Below are 27,687 nucleotides of genomic sequence, written 5' to 3'. Positions count from 1 at the left end.
GGCCCACTTCCCTCAGCACCAAAGGCTTCCCTGCTCTTTCTCCTCTTAAAATTGCCTCTTAAAATTAGTTAAGATCCTGTGAGATTCTGCTCCTGTGTATCCCCTGGGTGATTTTATGCCGACTATAAATCATGAGCTAGTCTCTCAACCCTGGAAGGTACAGAGCGCGGGCATGTGGATGCATGCCGAAACACTTTCACTAGCCAAGTTGCTAACTGGTGAGTTCCTTTCCAACTATCAAAACCACTCTTCTCCCCATCCCAATTCTAGCCCGGTTATTGGAGGGAAGGAAAAGTCACTGCATATTTGCTTTGGAAAAGAACTAAAGCTTGCTGATGTGCAATCTGTGTCCTTCTGCTCTTGCACATCCATACACATTAAGGAAATTCAAAGTTGGTAGCTGGCTGGCATCTCCTTTCCAAGATTTTACACAGTGTGGCAGACTGATCACCTGCTGGGACGGATCATGTACCTTTGCAGAAAGAAATATAGAAATGGAGGGCCACTAATCATGGAAGAAACCTTCCCCTTCCTCAAGCTGAAGAGGAACCCCATCTCATGGATACCCAGACCACCACGCACGCAAACTCCATGGGCCGAGTTAGGAAAAAACACACGTACGCAAAGCAAGCTGGGCCTTCAACAGAGGTCACCCCTTGCGCTTCGGAAACTCACCGTACACTTGTTGGGCTTCTCCCCAGAGTGGACTCTCATGTGGATCAGCAGTTTATAGCGGGCGTTGAAGGGCTTGTATCTTCGAGGGCAACCGGCCCAGAAGCAAGTGAAGTCCTCCCCTTTGCGCTGGTCGATGTGGACCTTCTCGATGTGCCGCACGAGCTCCTCCTGCTGGTCGTACAGGGCGCTGCAGTCGATCCAGCGGCAGCAATGCTTGCCCCCGACGTCGTCCATCTCCCCGTCGTCGTCCAGGGCGGCCTGGGGCAAGGCCAGCTGCTGGGTGTGGGGCCCGAGCTCCGGGTGGTGAAGGTGCGCGTGGGCATGGTAAGGGGGTGGAGGACCTTGGGGCGGCGGCAGAGGAGGGAGAGGAGGCGCGGGGGGCAGGTCTACGGTGCTGCCCGGGAACTCCTCCAGGCGTTCGGTCTTGAACAGGCCGGCCGGCTGGCTGTCGGGGCCCGGCAGGCCGTGCTGCACCACCATGTTGTTGACCAGGCCTGGCTGGAGGCCGCCGTGCTCCAGCTGTTGCATGCGCTCGTACTCCAGGGCCCCGTCCTCGCCGTAGGCCGGCAGCACCAGGCCTCCAGGGGCCACCAGCACGCCCTTCTGGCCGCTGGGCACCGGGCACGGCTGGGGAATGCAGCTGCCGCGCACGCCCAGGAAATGCCCGTAGACCTCTGGCTGCGGGGACATGTTGGCCGGGGAAGCCCTCGACCCGTTGATGTAGGCCACCAAGGACGTGGGCGACGTGCGGATGATGGTATTGAAATCTATCCCGATGCCATCGGACAGCGGGGACAAGGACAGGGCTCTCTTCTTAGAGCGGGCCGAGTGGGACCTGGTGGATGCGTGCCGAGGACTAGGGTAAGGAGAGTGGCTATTTTCCATGCCAAAAAGGTAGGATGGTAATGAGTTAGAGACACTATTGCTGGACATGGATGTCCCGGGAGGAAGGCTAAGAAGATCCCCTAGATCAAGGCCATTCTGAGAGCCGTGGTTGGAGGAGAGCGAAGGGAGGGCCCTGTAGCCGTGAGACCACTCCTGCTTCACACCCGAGGGCGACTGACTTTCCGTCAGACTCAAGGTCGTGGACGCCAAAGACTCACGCGAAATAAGGGACCTGGAACAGCAGCCAGAAAGGAAGAAAAAAAAGATAAACATTTTAGCAGGATATGGATTGCTTAAGAGCTAAAAGAACACTGCACTGACAATCCCTTAAGTATTTCCCCTAATTACATTCTGTGCTAAACACACATTCCTGGGCTAAGATAAAATCCAAGGCTTCTAGTTCCAGGTAAATAACATTTTACCAAGAAGAACAATAAAACCTAATGCTCACTGAAATAATGTAACAAAAGATCTATTGTTATAAATAATCTTAATACTTTAGTAATAAATAGTCCTTGCTTTATTTTTAAATAACGTTTTCAATATAGGGGAAAAAGGATAGAGACCTGAGAAAAATTAATGATACCTGTTAAAACCAACCAAATAAGTATTTGTTAAGCACCTACTATGTGCAGCATGTTATGACAGGCTTTGCAGAATCTCAGCCTTCAAGTAAAATCTATTTGGGAAAGTAATGTATAAACTCATGCTTTATTTGAAAAAAAAGTGAATCCTCAAAGTCAAAGGGTTGTCCAGGGGACTTAATAATTTCACAATTTAGTTTCACTGATATTAAGGAATTATTCTGATTTTTTTAAATCAGATGTGAATTTAAAAAAATAAATGTGAATTTAAAAAAATAAAAATTTTTTTAAATTCACATTGCCAGTTCTCAGTTACATGAAATCACCCCAGAAAATGAAAAAAATATAAAAAGCAGCTATAATATATAAGGGAGTAACAAACTGATAACAAGCCATATCTGGAATTATGCATTAGAGCCACTCAGGATTTAATCACACTTGCTAGTTGGGTTTTCTGTGAACTCTCGTCCTTAAATCCAAGCAGCTTTGGGCCAAGGGCAGATCATTCACTTTCTGTAGTTCACTTTTGCAACAATTCCTCTCCTATTCTTCTTACCCTTTCCAAACATACCGTATGTCTCACAATATATTATCCGCATATCAAAATGGTTCATAACGTAGCTCTGGTCACTTTAAAATTCATTTTGCTTTACTGGGACATTGTCACCTTGAAAATAAAAATCACTTCTCGATCTTTTGGCTAACTTCAAGTGTGAAAATAATTGAGAAGAAAAGATACGTCCCTTGGAAGGAAAATTTGCCACAGAGGCAAGACACAACACGCTGTATTTCTTGACTCAGACATGGTGTATATCAGAAGAACCTGGCTTATTACATGTACCTGCATTGACTTTCTACTGACAAAAAATTAATCACAACAAAACGTTATACAAAACGTGTATCTTCTCAAAATGAACACATTATTTCCAGCTGTTAAACATCAACCTGTCACAAAGGAACTGAGGTAAAAGAGAAGCATTTTCATCCCACCTGTTCATCTCACTCTGTTTCACAAAATGGAAGCCACAAACACCATTTCATACAAGCATATGATATTAGCAAGAAAAACATCTCAGCTCCAAAATGCACAGTACAAGGTGATAACACCATGATCAACGAGATGTTACCATCGAGTGAAGTAATGTTTACCAAAGACAAACATAGCAGGAATTTACATCCAGTTGCCCTTGACATAGATTTTCCTCTTGGTCCACATCCTTAAATTCAGGTTAGTCTTTTTGCGAGCTCCACAGTGGTTTTGGAACCATCTGGTTTTTAATTCCCCATGGACACTTTTCCGTTATTTTCCCAGCACACTTGCAGCATGTGGCTCTTCCTGCAGAGCTCAGCTGAAGACTCCTGGTGATTGGATGTCAAGGGCCTTTTGGTCTCTTCCCCAGCAAGATCCAGGAATTACTTTCGGACCCAGACTAAATTAGTAGTCCTGTCATACATGAGGCAGAGACAACTGACTGCTTTACACCTGGAGGTTTAGAAAGTTCATAGAACATAACGAACCAGAGCTTTGGCAGAGCTACATGCCTGAACGGATGCACATTCTCAGGTGCTACAATTGCCTGTCACTGTCATACTGGAGCATATTAGATTGTTAAGTCATGACTAACAGAGAGAAGTATGTTATCCACCTATATATACTTTGCTTATAAAATTGTATTACTTGGTTTCGGGGCAGCCTATAGTAAAACGTTCATTTGCTCCATTGTTGAGAGATGATTCTCATTTCTCTCAAATTTTACCTAAATATGGCTCAATTACAATCTGAGCATAAAGCCATGCAGGCACATTAGATAACTTCTTGGGCATCTGAGTTTTCTAAGACAATTATATATTTTTCAGAAAGCAAATTCTATATTCTATTCATTAAAGTATTAATATGAACAGAGAACTCTCTTCTATCTCAAACACCTAATGAGAACAAAACTTCCCCAAGTGGCCTTTGCCTAGCAGCCAGTCTCCCTCCTGTGTGATTACTCAGATCTTTTAATCTTTCAAAGCTCTAATCCATGAGATCTCTCCCCAATACACTAGCTCCCTATGAGAGTTCTCTTCCCAAAGAAGTTATATACTGTCTGCAACATGTCTTAAATGTAGTTAACTTCAGGCATCTGTGGGTGTTATATTCTTCAATAAATTTCAAAGTCTTTTAACAGAAGGGATCATTTTTATCTTCCCAGTGCCTACCAGAATGTAAGATACATACTAAGTAATCAAAAAACTGTTGATTAGGAAAGTAAATAAATAATCAATATAATGACAACAGAACATTATTTATGGCACTCACAAAGCATTTTCCCTATATGTGATCTCATTTGATACAACCTGTCAGTTAAGTAAAGTGGATTTTAAAAATAACTTCTATTTTACAAAGAATAAAACAGGGTTTGGGAAATTTCTGCCAGTGACATACACACATACACACACACACACACACACACACACACCCCAAAGTTCTTAGAGAAATACAAGTGAAGCTGTGCTTGCTGGGCAGTGACCTACTGTATCATACACGTTCTCTATTGTTTTCTTTACACTGTATCCCACATGTGACCCACAATGCTCTGCTTAATTGAAAGACCTGGTATAACAAACAGGCTTAAAGTCACACAAGCTACGATGGGTACCCAAATTTTCTGTTCTTCCTGCAATAATATGTTGAATGAATGTGAATGGTTCCAAAGGATTCTCGCCTCTAACTCCTGCTGCTACCCACACCAGGCCCACAGCAAAGAAAGTGACAGCTGTATCATCATTTGAGAGCAATCTCCATTTCCATATGCTCATCTGATCCTAATGATATTACTTCTGGTGATTGGTTAATTGGGAACTATATGTAAAAGGAAAGGAGATATATCTTGAACAAAATAAAACTAACAGGAAAACTGAGAAACCATCAGCAAAAATGATTAGGGCAGCTGGTCAAGCAAGAACTCAGTAACTTGTATGGGCCCATAAAAGCATGAGAGGCATGATGACCATGTTAGATGTTTGCTTCAATGTCAAGCTCAAAAGAAGTTCTAATACATCACATGGAGAATTCCTCAAAAGAAAAGATATATTTCCTGCATATGTAGATCGTGAAAAAGATGGCCAGTCCTAGTCTATCGGGAAATTCGTGTCTATGTGCCTCAGCAAATCCCCCAAAAGAATTAGTACTGTATCTAAAGACAGGATGGCTTTATAAAGTGTTACAATTTACAGAGAGCCTGGAGTGCATCCTCAACCCCCTTAGCCTTCTCTGACCTTTGTGGATATACTCTCAAAGGAAACCATCACCAAGAATTTCTGATTTAGGAAATAAAAATACAGTGCCATTTTGGATCTGGAATAACATTCGGTGATGGCTGAACCTTGTCACTGACAAGCTAAGCACTTGGACTTTCTGTGTCCTGGTTCCATCAGGTCTTAAACAGAAATATTTGCAGGTAGTTTATGAATATTCAATCATAAAATGCAGGATTACAATGCATGTGAAAACACTAGAAAAGCTAAGTATGCTACAAAACCCATGCAGGTAGCATCTGAGCAGAATGTTTGTTCTACTACTCAGTGTTTGTTAGACTGCTCTATGAAACTGCTGTATGATGTTATTGTATCAGCACCTCAGCCTTGTCATTTTAGGGGAAATATATACGATGGCCTCTGTATTCGAGTTTTGGCAAGGCCTAAATCAAGAACGGCTCCTGGATCTTCAAGACGGTAATGTACAGTTTGCATTTATTATTAAGCACGGGTAATCAGAAATGGTTGGGAAATTAATCTAGGCAAATATACAGCATTAAGGCATGATTCTTATTATTGGATTAAATAGAATCCAGCAAAGCTAAGGAAAAAGAGCTTTTCCCAAGATAAGCACACCCAAAAAACATACCCAAAGGAGGTCAAAAGAAAAAATACAAACAGCCAATAAACCTATGAAACTTCATAGATTTATGAAAACTTTAATATTGCCAATAATTAAGAATGCAAATTAAGATAAAATAACATTTTACAGATCAAACTGGCAAAGTTTCTAAACTAGCAAAAGTTCTAAAAATAATAATACCTAGTAATGAATGGTGTCTTAGAAAACAGGCGCTCTCTTAGACTGCTGGTTAGTTTATAAATTGCTAGTGAGTTCCTGCAGCACAATCTGAGAATATTTATAAAAAGCCTCAAAACTCTTTTAACACAACAAATTTTACTTTTAAGAATTTATTCTAATAATCAGAATTGTGCAACAAAAGATGTACAGAGCTGATTCAATAAAGCATTATTTATAATATTTAAAGAATGGGAAACAGCTAAGTGCCAACTAACAAAAGACTGATTTTTAAAATTATAATTTTATTTATACACTTTCTTTATAAAGTGGAATCCCGGACAGGAAGAAGCCATTATATGATGTTGAAAGAGGCTTTTATTATAAAAGCTTATAATATATTAACAGGAAAAAGGTAATTAAAAACTATGTAGATTACTAGATCAATTCAGTGGAAAGGAAAGCCTATGTTTATTGTATATGTTTGACTGTAACTGGAAGGATGTATATCAAAATTCCACCCATGGCTTGTCTCTGGGGATAGAATTCAGGATGACTGCCATTTAGTGCTTGGTACTTTTCCATGTTTTCCACATTTTCTACAGTGAATAAGAATTATATAATCAGGAAAAACAACACATTTTGCAGCTTTTCATAGGGCAGCATCTCTTAAACTGGACGGTTCATGCCCCCTTTTCCACTTCCATCCACTCCCAGCATGCACCCAATGTATAAAACACTAAGCTGATTCTCTCTCCATCTTCTCTTTATCCCCAGTAGAACGTTCAACTTTGCCTCTTATTGAACTGTTGCCCCTTATTCTTTCTCTCCATTGATGAAATACACAAACCAAGGCTCACAAATAAATGCAACCTTTCCAAATTGCTAAAAGTAAGTTCCATATTTCACCAAGCCAATTCCCAATTCCTGTTTCTTTGCTCATCCTGAAAAAAAAAAAATTCCATAGAAGGACTCAAATAATAAATACATAGTCAAAAACACTTGTCAGTGAATCATTAAGGTATTGTCTTTTAAGGTTATAAAATTATGCTAAGTAATCAAATATGCCAGAAAACACTGAGATAATGACCCCTCTCTGGGCGACCCATAAAAGGGACTGCATAAGATACATGGCTTAAGCAGTCTGTGCCCTGACTACTGTCAGTTTCACCGTTAATTATGACTTCTGCCTTCAAGGCATGGGCTGGACTTGCCACAGAAAGGAAGCTGAAGGCTTCCCAATGACACCCACCCCATGAGCACAGTTCATTTTACATGCAGCCCTCAGCAAGTCTGAGGAGTCCCTTAAGGCATAATCATCAATGGGAAAATGACAGCAGCTTCCCATCACAAAAAGTCTCAGGTGAAAAACAAGTTTCTATCTCACGAAAAAATTGGCATAAATAAATGATTCAGGAACTATGATTTCAGAGTCTCAAACAGTGACTAGGAGGGACAGCACAGAGATACAAGAGGGGAGAACGGGGTTAGGAGGAAGGAAAGGAAGAAGACACACGATCCCAGAACCGCAAGGCACGTAGCAGGTTACAGATCCCAAAGAAGAGGAAGCAGGGGCTTAGAGAGTAAAATTCCTTTGCAAGACCATAGTTATGGCAGAACTAGGACTAAGGCAGAAACTATGGATTGTGTTTTTCCAAGAAAATAACTTCTAGAAGATAGAATAATTTATTTCAAACATAGAAATAGACTTTAAACACTGTACAGTATTTTGGTTTTATGCCCCCTCCCACCTAATATCAACCTTGAGAGAGAGAAAACTTTGTCTGAGGGGGTGATTTCCCTTTTCTATTCAATTCCCTCCCTTGGAGATAGATACATGGCATTTATAGTACCTACTTACTGTGGAACCTAATCGACATTGTGTTGAAATGTTATGTAACTCAAACATGAAAGTATGCCTTTCCAGACACATCAGAAAGTCTTAAAATTTATGCTTTCTATCTTTACTCTCTCTACTAAGCCCCTAAACTTCAACTATTATATTATGCAGATAGTAGACACTTAACAAATATTTACGTAGATGGGTAGCTAGATGGATGCACAGATAGACAAAACAGATTGTAGAGCTGCCTGGAAACTCTGTATCATATTCACAGAAAACCTGGCAGGTAAGATAGGTGTACATGGACCACGCAAATTTGCTAGGCCATGATATGATTGCTTCACCAGAAATTGACAAATGTACACACCGTGTTTCAGTCACTGAGGCCCCACAATCTCAAATTAGGTATTCATTTCACTCACACCACGAGACAGTAGGTATTAAACCATTCCTCCCAATTAAGATGATATGATGGCACATACTTAGTTTTAGACATATTCCCCTACAAACCTCAAATTGAGAGAGTTGCTTGAGTGTGTAAGTGTATGAGTGTGTGTGTGTGTGTGTATTCAGAAAGAGAAGGGAAAACACTCGTGGGGTGTGTTTATACCATAAAGAAAGGGGAAAAAAAAGTTAACTTGAGACCTGGTATCTGAAGGAGGTATATTCAGGTTGGCTGCATTCATTGCCCTCTGTAAGCTAGGACTGATCTGGTTGCATGCTGTAGAGACCTGGCTTGCTGGAGGTGAAATGGGTCCCAGTCGCTGAACCATCATGGGACTGCTGGTGACCACTAGATTGTTGCAGCTGCCTTTTCCAATGGACTTGCACTGAGGCCCAAAGCCAAGAGCCCCTAAAAACAAATGAATCAGGTTAGCTTTCATGTCCCTTACATCAGAAATCAGTAAATACAGACATGTGCACGCTTATATCAGGACCCATTTTTAGAGACAGTCCTCAGATCAATTTTTTTTTTTTTAGTATTGGTGATAGCAAAAGGCTTTCTCCAATTCCAATGACAAAGCCATAATGCTATAATAGAAACCTTTCCATAATGAGCACTCATACAAAATGTGCTTAAATTTTACTCCTTCTATGTAGAAGTGTCCAGTTATATTAAAAATCGTATTTTATAATATCCTTACCTAAAGGGTTAAGGTGGTAAGTAGATGGGATTGCCTGTATCAAACCAAGTTTTTTCCTAGAATAGCTAATATCTTGAATCACCCAGCGAGGAAAGTTGACACTACTGGAAAAAAACCTGTTTAACTGGTTTACTTCATTCCAAATCTGTACTTCCAAAAAGTCCCTTCACAAGGATGTAGTCTGGCTGTGTCTCTCTACTCTTGGTTTTTTTCCTCCTCATCTCAACACATTGTCATTGGACATCTACTCAATTTTTTAAAAAATCAGGATGAGAGAGTTGTAAACAAAATGCTCATTTGAAAAACAGCATGGTAACTAAATTGGACATAGATTTTTCATTTTCATTAGTAACAATCTTTCAGTGTAGTAAAAGCTGGTACATACCCAAAGGGGAAAGAAAAAAAGGAACCCACAAGAATCTGTGTCGTTATGGAAAAGTGAAAAGCAAAGAGTTTGAGAAAGGCAAACACTGCCATGACTCATTTATAAAAAAATCATAATGAGCGGAATCATTCTAGACATTCTTTTTACATGGATGCACTTTTTCAAACTTTTTTTCTCAACTACCTGGTCAAGTCTCAGTAACTATACACTCTGTTCCCATTTCTAGCAAACAAAAATATATACGATCTCAATCTTTAACAAATTAAGCTTTACATTGCAAATTTCCCATCTTTTTCATTGATATATTTGGGATCAAAGTAGGAAGAAAAGTGTCACTGTCATAATTTCCTATTTTGTTTTCCCCAAAATTAAATCAATAGCCCAAAAGTGCCTTTACTTGTCATCTTTTGTAACATTCTTCCCAAGAGCCCCCCCGCCCCAAACAATAGAACAAACAAGACATTGGAGCAATCACTGTTTCCATCATTGCAGCCCTATCTCAAAAATGCTGGGGGAGTCACAGCATCATTAGCTGCTGGAAATCCTGGTCTAGAGCAGACTTATGGGACACTAAAATCCAAGTGGTAATTGACCTGCACAAAATCACGCAGGGATTTAAAGAGAGAATAGAAACTGATTCTACTAGAATGTATTTTTATGTCACCTGTGTGATTAAATTTAGGCTCTGATATGCCTAGTTTCTTCCTTGTACACTTTCCAAGATCATTCGCTCCAAAAGAAATTTCTCTGATTTTCTTTCCCAGATATATAAACCAGAACCTCTCCTTTACCCCTCCCATTGCAGTTTATATCTGATCCATCTTCTTGTGCCTTAAAAGATCAGTTATAGATATTGTTTTCGTAACTCATAAGGCACTGTATTATCAGGGCTTCATCTTGACACCAAGAATAATAGGTACACCTTTATGTAATGCATCATAAATTCAATATCTTTAAAAATCTCAATAAGCTACATGCATTAGCTTTTCAAACTCCCTTTTTACCTTGAAAAAAGGCAATGTGATGGTTCATAGCCTAGTCCAGTATATAAGACTGAATGAATGAATTCTCTATATGAATTCTTTCCCCAGGTCCCATTGCTACTAGCCACTACTATTAAGAGCAACATCAAATATCAAGTATTCTGCCAAATTTAATGTCATATATTTATCTAAGGAACTCAGTCATTCCATGCCTATTTCCTCTTCAGTAAAAACGTATTAATATCTATCTACCTCTAAAACAAAGACATAGCAGCTGGAACAGCATCCAAGAAATACTACTTGATGGCAAAACATACCAACAGATTATTTCATAAAACTAACATGGCATATTGTAAGGTGTACCATTATCTTATGTACCAGTAAGAACATGAACTGCCAGTCCAACTAGTGCATGATGTCCAGATTTCAGAGATGTTGTAATGTAAAAACATGCACACCTTAGAGCCAGTACAAACTAATGGGATCACTGAAACATTTATTTTAACCCTTGTCTCGTTCATGCTCTTCTCTCTGCCTGGAATGCCCTTACCCTAACTTATCCATCTAGTGAGCACCTCTGCATCTTTAAGGTCTCAATTCAAGGGTCACCTCCTATATGACCTCCTCCTCCACTACCTGTTAGGCAGATCTGACCACTGCTTCTTTAATTTGTCCACATCTCCCATCACACATGTGCCTCAGCACCCATAGTGCTTCAGGGAACTAAACTCTTTACATGCCTGCCATCTTCTCACTTGTATACTTCACTGCTGTTTAAAGACAAAGCTCTTGTTTGAGGCATCTCTACTTCCTTAGCACCTAACCTAGGGTCTAATGCACATTACATAATAAAATCTATCCAGTGAAATTAGAATGAATGAATGAAAATAAAAGATACTTATAAGTGAATATTAAATACTGACAAGTTATTCCATTGAAACTCTCCTGGTCATCTTTTTTTGATACACAGTGCCTGTTTTTCAAAAAGCAGAAACAAAAAAACTCCAAGTCAATCCTTTGATGCCTCTCCACAGAATTGCTAACTAGATCTGAATGGAATATGAAGTCAGTGGGGGTAGTAATTATAAATCCATCTTCCTGGGCCAGAATTTTACACTGGTCAAGGCTGCCTCTGTAACTCTCTACTCTGGATTCATACATTCACATTGTTTTCTTGCTTTGTAATAAAGAAATGCTAATTATCTCCCTAATATCTCCACATTCTTACTACACCACCTCCTACTCCCAAATTCACTGGTCAACTTCACACTTGATCTTAGCCAAAAGGCCAAGAAGCTATCACTGGTCAACTTTAACCCCATCTAAGCACAAATGGTATCACAAATGGTATCCTTGAAGCATGAAAATTAATGGTGAACTTCTTGGGAACATGTAAATGTTTGTGGTACAACTATGAGGATGTTCTGGAAAATGGAAAATGGCATCATCTGTCTCACACATGCAGGCAAACAAGTCTGACCAAGAACCACTGTGCTCAATACAGCCATCTAAGTTTTTTCATAATGCCAGAAACATAATGAACACCTATACCTCTGGACTTCTCAGAATTGTGCAGTGTCTTGGAGTGTGGGTTCTGGAGACAGCTTGCCTGGGATCTGCTATTTGGGGACTTAGGCAAATTACTTAACATTTTTGTGCTGTATTTCTCCAAGTCTATGTCTTCTCATCTGCAAAACAGGGATAAAATTGACCCTCCCTCTGATATGGTTTGGATCTGTGTCCCCACCCAAAGCTCACATTCAACTGTAATGCCCAGTTTTGGAGGTGGGGCCCAGTAGAAGGTGATTGGATCATGGGGGGTGGATCCTTCATAAATGGTTTAGCACCATCCCTTTGGTGCTGTTTTCATGATAGAGTTCTCATGAGATCTGGATGTTTCAAAGTGTGTGGCATCTCCCCCTCTCTCTCTTCCTCCTGCTCCAACCATGTAACACATGCCTGTTTCCCCTTCGCCTTCCACCATGACTGAAAGTTTCCTGAGACCTCCCCAGAAGCTTCAATGCTTCCTGTTAAGCCTGCAGAACCATGAGCCAATTAAACCACTTTTCTTTATAAATTAGCCAGGCTCGGGTATTTCTTTATAGCAATGCAAGAACAGACTAATACCAAGGAGCGGGGCATTACCATGATACCTGAAAATGTGGAAGACGCTTTGGAATTGGGTAATGAACAGAAGTTGAAAGAGTGTGGAGGACTCAGAAGAAGACAGGAAGATGTGGAAAATACTGGAACTTCCTACAGACTGCCTGAATTATGACCAAAATGCTGATAGTGATATGGACAGTGAAGTCCAGGCTGAGGAGGTCTCAGACAGAGATGAGGAACTTGCTGGGAACTGGAGCAAAGGTCACTTTTGTTATGCATTAGCAATGAGGTTGTAGGCATTGTGCCCCTGCCCTAGGGATCTGTGGAACTTTGAATTTGAGAGTGATTTAGTGTATCTGGAGGAAGAAATTTCTAAGCAGCAAAGAGTTCAAGATGTGGCCTGGCTGTTTCTAACAACCTGTGTTTATATATGTGAGCAAAGAAATGACCTGAAACTGGAAGTTATATTTAAAAGGGAAGCAGAGTGTAAAAGTTTGGAAAATTTACAGCCTGGCCATGTGGTAAAAAAGAAAAAAGCATTTTCAGGAGAAGAATTCAAGCAGGCTGCAGAAATTTGCGTAAGTAAAGACGAGGCAAGTACTCACAGCCAAGACAATGGGGGAAGGCCCCAAAAACATTTCAGAGAACTTTCTGGCAGCACCTGTCATCACAGGCCCAAAGGCTCTGCATTGCAGAGCCTCCTAACACTGCTCCCTGCATCCCAGCAGCTCTAGCTCCAGTCTTGGTTCAAAGGGGCCCAGGTACAGCTCAGGCCTCTGCTTCAGAGGGTGCAAACCATAGATGACTTGGTGGCTTCCACATGGTTTTAAGCCTGTAGGTAAACAAAATGCAAGAGTTGAGGCTTGGTAGCTTCTGCCTAGATTTCAGAGGATGTACGGAAAAGCCTGGATGTCCAGGCAGAAGCCTGCTGCAGGGGTAGAGACCACATGGAAAACCTCTTCTAGGGAGGTGTGGAGGTGAAATGTGGGGTTGGAGCCTCCACACAGAGTCTCCACTGCAGTACTGTGTAATGGAGCTGTGACAAGAGGGCCACCGTCTTCCAGACCCCAAAATGGTAGATGCACTGTCAGCTTGCACCCTGCACCTGGAAAAGCCAGAGGTACTCAATGCCAGCCCATGAAAACAGCTTCCAGGGCTGCACCCTGCAAAGCCTCAGAAGCAGAGCTACCCAAGGCCTTAGGAGCCCACCTCTTGCACCAGTGTGGCCTGGATGTGAAACAAGCAGTTAAAGGAGATTATTTGGGAGCTTTAAGATTTAATGACTGCCCTAGGGGGTTTGGGGCTTGCATAGGACCTATAGCCCCTTTATTTTGGCCAATTTCTCCCTTTTGGAATGGGAATGTTTACCCAATGTCTGTACCTCCATTGTATCTTAGCAGTAACTAACTTGTTTTTTGATTTTACAGGCTCACAGGTGGAAGCACTAGCCTTGTCTCAGGTGAGTATTTGGACTTCGGACTTTTGAGTTAATGCTGGAATGAGTTAAGACTTTGGAGACTGTTGGGAAGGGATGATTATATTTTGCAATGTGAGGACATGAGACTTGGGAGGGGTCAGGGTGATATAATATGCTTTGGATCTGTGTCCCCACCCAAATCTCATGTTCAATTGCAATGCCCAATTTTGGAGGTGGGGCCTGGTGGGAGGTGATTGGATCATTGGGATAGAGCCTTCATGAATGGTTTGGCACTGTCCCTTTGGTGCTATTCTCGTGTTAGAGTTCCCATGAGATCTGGTTGTATAAAAGTGTGTGGCACTGCCCATGGCTCTCCCTTCCTCCTGCTCCAGCCACGTAAGATGTGACTGCTTCACCTTCACCTTCTGCCATCATTGAAAGTTTCCTGAGGCCACCCCAAATGCTGTTATGCTTCCTGTTAAGCCTGTAGAACTGTGAACCAATTAAATCTCTTTTCTTTGTAAATTACTTAGTCTCAGGTATTTCTTTACAGCAATGTGAGAACAGACTAATACAACCTCATACGGTTGTTGTGCATCTAGTATTAACAACATACATAGAGGACTCAGCACACTATCAAGCACACAGTAGGCACGTAATGGATGCTAACTGCTATTATTGTTATTGATACTATGATTGTCACATGCCTGTCATTGCTTTTTTGCTCCTTCTCTTTCTAAAGAAAACATTCCTTTATAATTCCTTGCACAAAACAAGATAGTAAATGATGCTGTTTAATTCCCTTCTCATTTCCAATATTCTTTCTGCTTTAAGTCTACAGCCAATTTAAAAAAAAAAACAAAAACACATGTCATCACAGAAGAAAAGTTTTCAGTTGGCCAAGTCTGAATGTTCCTTAGCTTGTTATTCCTGAAAACAAACCATACAACTTTTCTGACTACCAGATGTGCCAATGACTTGTGCACTGGTTTTCATTTTGAAACACTGCTTATTTTTAGAGACTACACGACGTTTTTTAAAAATGTGTTTACTGCTCAAATGAGGACCTAAGTGGATGGCATTCTGAGTACGACATACATTCTAGCCAAAATCACTGTATGCTAGTAGGGAATGCAAACGTTTTGTATTTTCAAATTTCTGAACCTAGAGTTCATCTTAGCAGAGCATGTTTTTAATTAATGTCATTAATTAAAAGGGTTCTCTTGAAGTCAAATAACTGATTATGTCACAATTATCACTACTGAGGCTGCATCATTCAGAACTATTTATGTGTATCCACTGGTTCTAAAAATGACATAGATACAGGGGGAACAAGAACGAAATATATTTGGGAAGAGCAGAGAGAAGTAACCAACAATAACATTGTTATTGTTCGTTTATCTGACACTTATCAAATGCCAACCACTAGCCAGGCGGTCCACAGAGAAAATGGTGAGCAAGATTAGCCCAGCCCCCCATGGAGCCCACAGTCTAGCCATGAAGATGCACACCAAACCAACCATTCATTACAAAAGAGGTGATCCCTGCTCCTAGGCTGGGTCATAGAAAATGATATTCTTAATAGGTCGAAAATGATCATGTAAGAGCAATTTGTATATGGTTCAACCTGACACACACACAAGGTGTTACAGAAACAGAAATATACATACTAGGGTTTGAGTCCTGCCTCCCGCCCTTACTGGTTGTGTGATATCAGGAAGGTCCTTAAGGTCTCTGTGCCTCAGCGTACTGTTCTAAAACGGGGACAGTAATAATACTTAACTCATAAGGTTGTTCTGAGGATTCAAAAGGTTAGTAAATATTAATACATGCCTCACTGCCTCTAAGCAGCAGGGGTTTCTTCCCACACTTTTCCTTGAAAATATTTTTAAAGCTACAGAAACGTCACAAGAATAGTACGATAAGCTTCAACTTTATCTAATGTTCTATCTATCCATCTCTATATATAAACTTATTTTGTATTAGAGTATTAATTTTTGAACCATTTAAGTTGCAGATTTCATATCCTTCATTCCTAAATATATAACCATAATACAATCATTGAATTCAAGACACTTAGCAATGATATAGTATTAGTATGTAATATACCATCTACACTCAAATGTTACTTATAGAACAATTGTTTTCCAATCCAGGATCATGATTTGCAAACACAAGTTTTGAGACTCACATTCAGGTGGGCATTCAAGAATGGGATATCACCAACTAGGGTTGGGATATCACTCGACACTTGGGCACTAAAAGCAGACAGAAAAGTGGAAAAGATGGTGGAAGGAAAGAAGTGAGAGGTTAACAGTACGTAACACAGTAGTTAAGAGCCATAGATTTCCCTCCTGGCTCCACCACTGACTGGCTGTGTGACCTTGGACAAGTTACTTAAGCTCTCTGTACCTCAGTGTCCGGATCTCTCAATGAGGTTAACACTAGCAGTTACCTCAGTTTAGAGGAATAAAAAGTCTAATATATGTAATAGGGCCTGGCACTTAATAAATTCATTGTTAGTTCTATTTATATTTTACTAAAGAACTTGTCTCTCATATGGTACCTTCTGATATTGTTTCTAGCACCTCTTCTCCTGAGTGCCCAGAAACAGCATGCTGATGCCTTCCCGCCCAAGACCTTCTACACACACACACGCACACACACATACACACACACACATGCCGTACATCTGTCCTCGCCTGAACGGGATCCAGGCTTTATTTAGGCCATTCTTGTTCCTCATATCCATTTTCTCTTTCTCTCAGCTATTTTAGAAAAGAATGATTACTTCAAACTAAGGTGTCAGTGACTAGCAAAATACCTCAAGAACATTTTACTGCAAAACAATAATACAATAGAAAATAAGTAAAATTTCAAAACGTGGCAAGAAAGACTGAAAGGAATTTTTTTAAAAACCTCTCAACCATACCCTTTTACTGTGCAAACCTGTTTTATATAAGCCTGGCCCTTTTATTTCCTAGCAAGCACAAATTCAACATACAATTGAAGTAGAGTTGAAAGCCAATTTAGATCACTTGCAAATGAAGTTTTTGCAACTTTGAGGCTCAAAGTTTCCCATTATTTTTAGTTCTAAGCACCTAACTATCCCTAACTGGCAAGGCTTCCTTTAATAATGAAATCAATGCCTAATATAAAATATGAGTCTTACACCTCCTTCAAAAGTAAATAAGTCCCAGATGCTATTGGAAAATATTTTTATTTTGCATGGGAAATGGTGGCTGGCCTCCATAGCCAGCTTGTGGATGTAACTTTGGTCATTTAGCAGAGTAATTTTACCTCTTAGCTTTAGTTTCTTCCATCTCTAAAAGACAAATAATACCATACACCCTACATGGTTGCTTCGAGGATTAGTGAGACCCAACATATATGATCTGCCTGCTCAGTAAAGAGTAGTTATAATTTTTGTTAATGTTATTGCCATGATTATGTCACAGAATGATATTTTTAGTAATGCAAATTGAGCCATAATGGGGAGAATGATTATCTAACTTAGGTGTGCAAAATGGTAGGAACACTTCTTTCTAGCCATTTTTTAAAAAAGGAACTGTCTCTCAGTACACCCTTCCCTGCCAAAGTAGAAAGAATAAGTGGGGATGAGTAGTTCTGGAAACCCTTCTTGTTTTCCTTTGGGGACTAAGCTTACTTACCATGGAAAGACAGAGTTCTTTGCCACATGGTATATGCCTTACCTAGGAGGCTTGTCCTGAAAGAGCTGCCCTGGACTAGGGAGGTAAGATGGCCTAATTCTATGGTCCAGTCAGCAGATCCACTGGACTCTCACACAAAGTTATGCCTTCCAACACATCCTCTATCAGAAAAAAAAGAGATATTCTGGTGGGAAAGAAATACATTATTTATCGTGGGTCCCCTCATAGACCCCAAATTATGTTAGGAATTATGGCATATACATTTCATCCCTAAGGTTTATTAGCTTAGCACATGTCAAAGCATTGTCTAGAATTGTCTATTTAGATAGCATTATCTCTCTCTTATTTGGGATTACCTTTATTGCTATTTTAAATTTAAAAATAATATGTATCTGTGTATGTGTCCATGTGCTTTAAAAGGCAAATACTGCAAAGTTCTAAAAAGAAAAAGCTCATATTCCACCCCCCACATATATCATTCCCTTAAGGTAATGAACTCTAACAGCTGAATGTGTATCCTCCCACATTGTTCTCTAAATTCATTCAAATATGAGTATGTATGTTCCAATTCTAAAGGCAATGTGAGTTATGCACACATTGACCCCTATATTGGAGAGAAGTCATCGAACTATGACTGTTTTGACAAAGAATAATGTCTGTAAACTAATACTCAAATAACATATCTAATATAATATACATATTCATTCTTATAATTAAATATAGGAGCCCACCAATAAATAAAGAATAGAATCTTAGGCAAGGCGTAGTATCAATCCAAGCCTTTCCTCTTTTCTCAAATGGGAGAAACATCAAATATATGAAAGAACTTTGAAAAGTATGTTCTTTCACCACGGAAAGAAACAGGTACCCTTCTCTCCAATCTGCTATGCAAAAACAGATCAATGAAGGTAAGCACAGGTCATCAAATTCTCTCGTCTTTCATGAATACTCCTCCCTAGAGCTAGAAACGTCCTGCATACCAAACACTCTAGGCTTGTTATGTAGTGTTTTGTCAAATTCGTAATATTTCACTACTGAGATACATTAGTAACAATTCAATGAATATATGTGAATGTGTGGCGTATTGCTCTGAAATACAGTAAGGCATGGCTAAATGGCTACGAACACCAAAGGATGACAATTAGAATGAAATAACCGGCTCCTACATCCAGGGGCAAAGCAGTCGAATTTGGCAATTGTGACAAATGCTCAAAACTGTGCAAAACCTATGGAAGATAAGGAATGCTGGATATAACATCCTGCCTCCATGGCGCTCACGTCTCTGAAGAGATAAGATATACTCACCTACGAACAATCGGATAATGTCGCTAGACTGTACAGGATTAAGCATGAAGCTAAATCATAGAGACAGGAGCTCAGAGGAGGAGGGCAATCCCTTTGTACTAGGTAATTCCTCAAAGAGGAAGACTATGAACCACAAACACGTTTCCCAAAGTCCTTCAGGATGTCCAAAGATGTTAAATGACAATTAAGGTGGCCTCACAGAGATGTCCATGGGCCAATAAGTTTGGGAACTCCTAATACAACAAAGTTAAACATATCTCTTTACTATAAGTCTTCTCAGAGCCTTTAAAAATGCAAATGCATGTGATAAATCTCCCAGAAGACCAAATAATATTTAAAGTACATTTGTTTAGGGAGGTTTTTCCCAAGGGACTCATCTAAGACTGGCATTCTAAGGAATACCCTTTAGAAAACAATAAGCTAAAACATGAAGGAAGAACGAGCACACAAATGAGAAGGAAGTAGTAGGGTGTAGACACAGAAACGAAAGGGAGGAGGCACACTGCGTCCTGCAGAAATAAAGACGAGCTAGGGCTGCCTACAAGAGGAGAAAGGGAGGAGACAGAGCTTAGACGGTTGGTTCAGTCAGCCCTGAAGAACTGATTTAAAAGCTGGACATTACTTCTCCAGCAGTGGTTCAAACCTGGCTACATACTGGCATCCCCAGGTAAGCTTCTCAAATGCAAATTCCTAAGCTCCACTGCAAACCAACTAAACCAAATGATGCTGATATAACTAGTCACCTGATGTGCATCTGGGACCCTGTGCTATAGGGAGTGGGGCAACCCATTAGAAGCAGAGTTCACCCAAGATTAATCTGGAAGAGATGGGGAGAAAGGCTGGAGGAGCACATAAACCAGCTGTACAGATGGCGTAGCAGCCACAGGGAGGTAAATGACAAAATAAGAAAGCAATGGTTATGAAGCAAGTTAGAGTAAGGATTTTATAATTAGTTGCTAAAGATTTAGGCAATCACATTTAAATGTGAGAGGGGCTTCATATAATGTCTATTTGGTGAATTCACTACAAAGACAGCCAATAAATAGGTCAGATCTGAACCCAGGGAGATTCGTATGAATCATGCAATCTCCCACCACCTTGTCTTCAGGAGTTCAGCTTGAATCTTCCATGTTTATCCCACAAAGAACATAACTTTCATACCAGCATTCTTCCAACCTTAGTCAGCATTCAGGAATTCTGTCCACCAAGTATGGAATCACCAGCATTACTCACTGCAATTTATCCCTGTATTAAATGGAATCACATTTATACCCAAGAGATTAAAATGTATCATATTCCTTTCTGTACCACTCAGTGCCCTGGATTCCTGTGCATGAAGCCTCAATCTTGCTCCCCACCACTGGGCACTCCCAATAAGATGATATTAAGAACCTACAGTTCTGAGCCACTTCATAAGGATGCAAAGATAAATTAAGCAATATTCCTGGAGTTTGTATTCTAAAGTCCCATCCGTCAGCTATTGTACATCAATTATCAACTAATTAGTAGAGAGTGCTTATGCTGACCCTTCTGTTCTCTCTTGTAATGATTTGCCAAGTTAACTAAAAGCTGCTCTGCTCCACAGAGACTCTTAGTATAGCAAGAGTGTTAAATAAAGTTCACCAACAATTAGCCTGGAAAACCAAAGAGGAAATGTAAGCACATTTTACTGCTTCTCCCTCGACAAATTTTCTAGCAATCCCAGGGGAAGTAAGCAGATACATTTGTTAACTAAGCAAACAAGTACTCTGAAAAACTGAAACACCAGCAGAGGCACAACTTAGTAATTTATTGCTCACAGATCAGCTATTTGTTTATTGTGTCCCTGCTCTGTGCTACACTATATACTCTAGGGATTGTGGACACACAGATGAGTCAAATCATTCTTGCCTACCATCTAATTTAGTAGGTTTAGATCAAGCCTCATCCCTGGACTCATCTGTGAAAATATATAAAAGTGGAATTATTATACTTACTGTGGAAAAAGAGGACTTCCACAAATATAAGAAAGAATGAATGGAAGGGAGGGAGAACGCATATTGTCATGGGAGAAAGCTGCCTCAGTTTCCCAAAGACACATTTACTGGGTGTTAGGCTTGGTCCTAGGCCTTACAGCTAGCCCTTGGTCAAAGATCTTACACCCAGTTGGAGACAGTGTTAACTAATACAGGAAACAACTGGGAAACACCTAATCTTAAACTGAGTTGCTTCAGTGCTGAGTACAAAAAGAGCTCAAATGAGGAAAAGATCTGAATACACTGGAGGAGGCTTAGTAGAGGAGTGAGACTTCATCTGAGCCTTTTAATGACAGGAGGAGAGGTGGCAACATGCAGAGTTGGATGGCCAAAATGAAGTGAGGGGCATGTGCTGACAAAGTATTATGGAGGCAGCATGGGGGAAGCAGTAAAGAATGAGACACTAGAGCCAGAATAGCTTCCCTTACCAGCTGTGTGACCTTGGGCAAATGCCTTAAGCTCTCTGTGCCTCTATTTCCTTGTCTGGGAAATGGGGATGATAATTGTTCCCACCTTCATAAGGCTGTTTGGAGTACTAAATAAGTCATGTATGTAGACCATCTAGAACAGTTTCCAGCACCCAGTAAGTACTGTATAAGCTGTAGGCATTCATATCCTTACTAAGGTGTTACCAGATTGCACACACCCTCCAAAACCAGGCACTCCAAAGAGCTACAGTTGGCTTGTAAGCATGGGTATGTTGTGAGGAGGGAGCAAGAAGAGAACAGTCTATTTCCAGTACATTTGGAAGCAGAGCAAAGGCTGAAGGCAGGAAACCAAGCTAGGAAGACGCTGCCATAATCTCAGGATGAGACTAGGCTGGGAAGAGCAAACAGGGTAAGCCCAACTTATCTTATTAAGAAAACAAGTAAGACGGTTGCTGAAGTGCCTTTAAGAAGTACTAGATTCAGAACATTTCTTCCATAAATCAAGGTTGTCTATCTCTCAACCTGCTTTTTCCCCTGCTCCAAGCCAAACAAAAGCAGAGGCTGGGTGAGAAATGGCAAAGCTGCCTCTGGGTGAGACCCCTCACTGTACAGAGCAATGACTGGTATCCCCCAGACAGCAAGTGCCCACCAAGTATCTGTTGGATGAATAGGTAATGAATACAACTTTTAAGAACAATTGATAAGTCAAGTATAGTTCAAGGCCACAAATCAAATTGAGCAGTTCCTCTGAAACGTGTGTGAGTCATGATGCTAAAGAAGACTGAGGTCCCTGGTGGACACAACTGTTGATGTGTCTCTAAATTACTGAACAGACAGAGATATTACTCATTCGCCTCCTCTGTCCATATTCCCTCCTGTTAGATACAGATACACACGAACACATTCAGTGTGAAGGGAGGGTAGTCTAAGCCAGCAGTCCCCAAGCTTTTTGGCCCCAGGGACTGGTTTCATGGTTCGTGGTTTCATGGAAAGCATGGAAGGGGTGGAGAGGGTTGGGTGGGGTTCAGGATGAAACTGTTCCACCTCAGATCATCAGGCATTATTAATTAGATTCTCGTAAGGAGCATGCAACCTAGATCCCTCACTTGCGCAGTTCACTATGGAGTTTCTGCCTCTATGAGAATCTAATCCCACTGCTGATATGACAGGAGGCGAAGCTTGGGCTGTAATGCCCACTGCTCACCTGCTGCTGTGTGGCCTGGTTCCTAACAGGCCACTAACCCACACAGGTCCATGGCCCGGCAGTTGGGGACCCCTGGTCTAAGGTACTCAATATAAATCAATGGGACTTTTTTTCAGTATGTAAGAGCTGGTTCAGAGGCAAAATCCCAGCCAATTCTTCATATTAGATATAACTTCTTAGTCTGTGAAACGCACATCTTACATAGTCATAATAGCCGCCCGACCAGGTAGATCGCTTGAGCTCTGGAGTGTGAGACCAGCCTGGACAACATGGCGAAACGCTGTCTCCACAAAAAATACAAAAAATTAGCCAGCCATGGTGGCGCATGCCTATAATCCCAGCTACTTGTGGGGCTAAGGTGGGAGAATTGCTTGAACCTGGGAGGTCAAGGCTGCAGTGAGCCAGGATGGCACCACTGCACTCCAGCCTGGGTGACAAAGTGAGACCCTGTCCCAAAAAAACAAAAACAAAACAGAACAAAAAAAGCCACCAGACTACCTTTGCTTTTCCCTAAGCAGTAATTTCCCATTACTGTCCAAAAAGACACATTCTCGATCATAAATTGTTTCTATTCCATATTCCGCATGGGCTTGCAAGTCCAGATGGGATGCCCAGAAGCCTCAGACCCAGAGGGAAGGACAATACTAATGAAGATTACATTATTTTGCATTAAAATTAAGTCACCCATATTTCCAAGAAATGGAAAGTACCCAGCTTCCTCCCAGAAGTCCCCCAGAGCTGCTCAACTATCTCATAGGCCAGATACCCTTTCCTCTTCTAGACTGTAATTCTTAACTCTGAGCTCCAAAGCCCATTCAGCAGCTCACGTTTATGGCAAGAAAATTCAATGAGCTATTATTTGTATTTTGTGCTCCTTCGTCTCAAGAGAGGTTATTATAAAAGGGCCAAGAGTAGACACTGTTTGAATTCATCTTTTTTTTTTTTTTTTTGATACGGAGTTTTGCTCTTATTGCCCAGGCTGGAGTGCAGTGGCACAATCTCAGCTCACTGCAACCTCCGCCTCCTGGGTTCAAGCGATTCTCCTGCCTCAGCCTCCTGAGTAGCTGGAATTATCGGCGCGTGCCACCAGGCTCAGCTAATTTTTTGTATTTTTAGTAGAGACGGGGCTTCATCATGTTGGCCAGGCTGGTCTCAAACTCCTGACCTCAGGTGATCCACCCTCCTCGTCCTCCCAAAGTTCAGAGATTACACGTGTGAGCCACCGTGCCTGGCCAAATTCATCCTCTCTCACAGTCTTGTGTAGAAATCTAAATTCACTGAGATTATTCCAGGTGCTCTGAAGGTGGCAGAGCCTTCTGAAAGAGGATATTGCTTCTAGGAGGGAGACAGAAAGAGAGAGAGAGGTGGGATTGCCCAAAGTCTGGGAAGAACAACAGTTTGATGGTCCCTGAGTAGCAAGGCAGCTCCCAAGGAAGGCAGTGGGGTTAAAAGGTATGGCTGTATGGCCAAAATACAAAGGCCAGAACTTTGGGCCTGGGCTCCCAGCTCCAGCAAAACTTCCTGTGTCCAAGCAATGCACAGAGCAGCAGACTCCTAGAGGCGATGTGGGGCTCGGTCAAAGGGCATGTCAGCAGTAACCTGAAGAACCAAGAAAAGAAAAGCTCCTGGAATGTTCTGCTCTCTACAAACGCCCTGGGATTCTGTGTCACCTTGGTAGCATATCAGGCCACCCCAACTAGCAATGACTGAGATTAAATTTCCCACTAATGAGTAAGACGGGATCTTGGCATCTGATTTGCTGAGATTTAAAGGAAATAATTTAAAGAACCCTTTCTTATATACATAAATTGGTAGAATAAGTCATATTCACTACAGATTCGCTGAAAATTGGGGACGTAGGAAGGCTGAAATATCTACCTTTTGGCTCAGAAAACTTGCCATTGTATAAAATCACATAACTTTAACTAAAATACCAAAATATAAAAATACAATTTTAACATCACAAATCTCAACACACAGGCAATCTGGCTGAGGCCTACATAATGTAATTCCCTTCTGTTTCTTTTATTTAATGCTATTTTTTAACTTATAAGAGAACTAGAGTAATGTAAGCATTTCTGTAAACATGATTGGAACATGAGTTAGTATCGAAGTAAATGTGACTTTTATCCCTGCACCTTGTAGATGCGAATCCAGACACGGTACCGGCAATAACTCCCAACTAATCATATCTGAAATTAGGTCAAAAAATGAGGAAGAACAGAGTAGGTGCTCACTTACAACCCAAATTCTTTCCCATCACAATGAAAAAGCAACCATAATACATATTGATGCCAGTACGAAGAAATCTAAATTAAGAGTTGTGCTTATGTTCTCCCTAAAATAATACCATTTTAAAAGTAGCAGTAGTTATTTATCTGAATTTGAATGCTAACGCTGAGAATAAACATGAATAAAAAGTTAAATGTTAATCAAGTTGATAGCTTATTCCCTGAATAACATACAAAGTCTTAGAAGAGAGTAAATAACACATAATAAACAACATAAGAGCCTATGGTTTTCAATGTTAATGAGAAGGAGAGAAACAAAATCCTTTCCTAATTATCAAAGGGTCAATTAAGCAGAGGCCTTAGCTTGGGGGTTAGAGTGCCTCCTCATTCAACTGTTCCAGGTGAATCAAATTATAAACTCTGCCAGGATGTGGTCTCCTGTGTTCTAAACATTCCGTAGCAAAACAAAAATAACAAAACTACAGGCAGAAATCTCACTTTGATCTTCTTGTACAATGAGTGGAATACAAACCTTGAAACAAATCAAGTTTGAAATAAAATATTATAATAAATCCCCAAAAGTCATTGGGTAATATTAGCACCTTACAATGGGCAGAAAAATTATGAAGAGATCTCCAAAATATTTCCAATAAGGAAGACTGTTAGGCATTAATCTCAGCAAGCTCATACTAACTCTAAATTCTCAAAATGGAATCAATACAATTTCCTTCCAAACCTAACCCATCTAAGTGTATGAAATTTTCACACTTCAGGATATGCATGTTTCAGAGAAATTTTGAGAAATCAAATTGTGTTTTAAGGCTGAAAGATCAATGAGGAAATAAATCACTTTGGCCAAATTTCACAGGTATCCGCTTCCCCTTCTTCTCTCTTATAGCTATTGAGTACTAGTTAGCCAAACCTACTCTCTGACATACTCGCCTTGCAAAATATCCAGAAAAAAAAGAATAAAGATATGTGTCTTTTTTCAGCTTTTACTGGAGCATAAATGACAAGCAGAAACTGTGTAAATGTAAGATGTATAATGTGATGATTTGACATACGTACACATTGTGAAACAATTACCACAATCCATAGTTAACATACCCATAACCTTATATGGTTACCTTTGCATATGCACACGTGTGTATTTGTGTGTGTGTGTGTGTAGTGAGAAGTTAAGATCTACTCTCTTGGCCGGGCACAGTGGCTCACACCTGTAATCCCAGCACTTTGGGAGGCTGAGGCGGGCGGATCACCTGAGGTCGGGAGTTCGAAACCAGCCTGTCCAACATGGTGAAACCCTGTCTCCACTAAAAATACAAAAATTAGCTGGGCATGGTGGTGGGTGCCTGTAATCCCAGCTACTCAGGAGGCTGAGGCAGGAGAATTGCTTGAACCTGGGAGGTGGAGGTTGCAGTGAGCCGAGATTGCACCACTGCACTCCAGCCTGGGCAACGGAGAAAGACTGAATGAAAAAAAAAAAAAAAAAAGTCTACTCTCTTAATAAATTTCAGGCAAACAATACAGTATTGTCAACTATGGTCACCACATTGTGCATGAGCAATCTCCAGAACTTATTCATCTTGCATACGCTGAAACTTTGTACTCTTTGACCAATATCTCCCATTTTCCACACCTCCCAACCCCTGACAACCACTATTCTACCCTCTGCTGCTATGAGTTTCAGTATTTTGGATTCCACACCTAAGTGAGATCAGCCAGTATTTGTCTTTCTGCAGTATCTTTTGTCTTTTTCTATCAAGCACACTGAACTATCTACGGCGAAACCATCTAAATGTTCGAAAGAGATTTTCCACCATCTTCAGAATTCTAGGATCAAGCCAGTGAGAAAGAAAAGAGAATAGACGACTTCTCCCATCCTGTTTAAACATAGTGAGCACCTTAGTACGGAAAGATTTTCCCATTATCTTCTTTCAAAAATGTGTCAGCATGGTTTGGGGGAGGGTGGGACGACAGGGCAAGTGGGAGAGTTGTTACTGGACCTCAGGGGAGAAGTCAAGGGAACAAAGATTGAGAAACCTTGCTCCATAAATGTTGTCCTGTCATCTGACACCACAGCGCAAGGAATGCTAGTAACACCTCGGTCCAAAGGAGGAAAGAATAGAGTCCGAAAGAAATCTGAACGGAAGGCGGATAATTCAGCTCCACCGACTTGTTTTTTGACACGTAGCCTTGAAAAGAACAATTTTACCTCAGAAACTTGGCAAATGCAAAATGGTATTTTTTGATAGGTTATAACATGCATTTTACTAAACGCACGAAGAGAGGGTGAGGGAGAAAAAGGCCAGGTATCTGAAGACAGGAAAGTTGTCAGGTTTCTCATTTCTGTGTCATTTTTGTTTAGTCGGTCAAATGAAAATTCAAAACCATATAATTAGATAGTTGTTTATACATGATTAAGCATGAGCTCATTGGACTCTACATGCCAAAAAGTCAGAGATGTGGTTAAGGGTAAGAAGGAACTATTAATAAAAGGAAATAAAGCTGTAATACATTTTTCACTTATGAATAAAAATAATTCAAAGGTCTCTAGATGGAAAAAGAGAAACAAAATCAACCGTGAATAGGGGCAGGAAACCAGATAATTTTATAAATGGTTAGAATTCAATAAAACATAAGCCACTGGTATGAAAAGGCTTTTTTTCCTCCTCTATGATTCTAATCCTATTTTTTGCTTCTCGTAAACATAACTCACAATGAGAACATAACAAAACTTACCTGTATTATATTTCTTTAGAATTGTTCTG

The 27,687-nt window shown here is 40.6% G+C and overlaps 1 protein-coding gene across 3 annotated transcripts in view; it reads right to left on the bottom strand.

Moving 5' to 3' along the window:
• Positions 1 to 27,687, bottom strand: part of GLIS3 (GLIS family zinc finger 3) — a 491,196-nt gene that overhangs the window by 311,280 nt on the left and 152,229 nt on the right. For all 3 annotated transcript variants that reach the window (XM_063609882.1, XM_055294333.2, XM_055294332.2), the window contains 2 exons: positions 8,672 to 8,879; positions 676 to 1,792 (listed from right to left, as the gene is read on the bottom strand). In XM_063609882.1, the coding sequence (XP_063465952.1) occupies positions 676 to 1,792; positions 8,672 to 8,879 (1,325 nt within the window). The remainder of the gene's footprint in view (positions 1 to 675; positions 1,793 to 8,671; positions 8,880 to 27,687) is intronic.

Source organism: Symphalangus syndactylus, chromosome 9 (genome assembly GCF_028878055.3).
Source record: "Symphalangus syndactylus isolate Jambi chromosome 9, NHGRI_mSymSyn1-v2.1_pri, whole genome shotgun sequence".
Taxonomy (NCBI): domain Eukaryota; kingdom Metazoa; phylum Chordata; class Mammalia; order Primates; family Hylobatidae; genus Symphalangus; species Symphalangus syndactylus.
The sequence above is the reverse complement of the archived record's forward strand: the minus strand, read 5'-3'. Positions and strand labels throughout refer to the sequence as shown.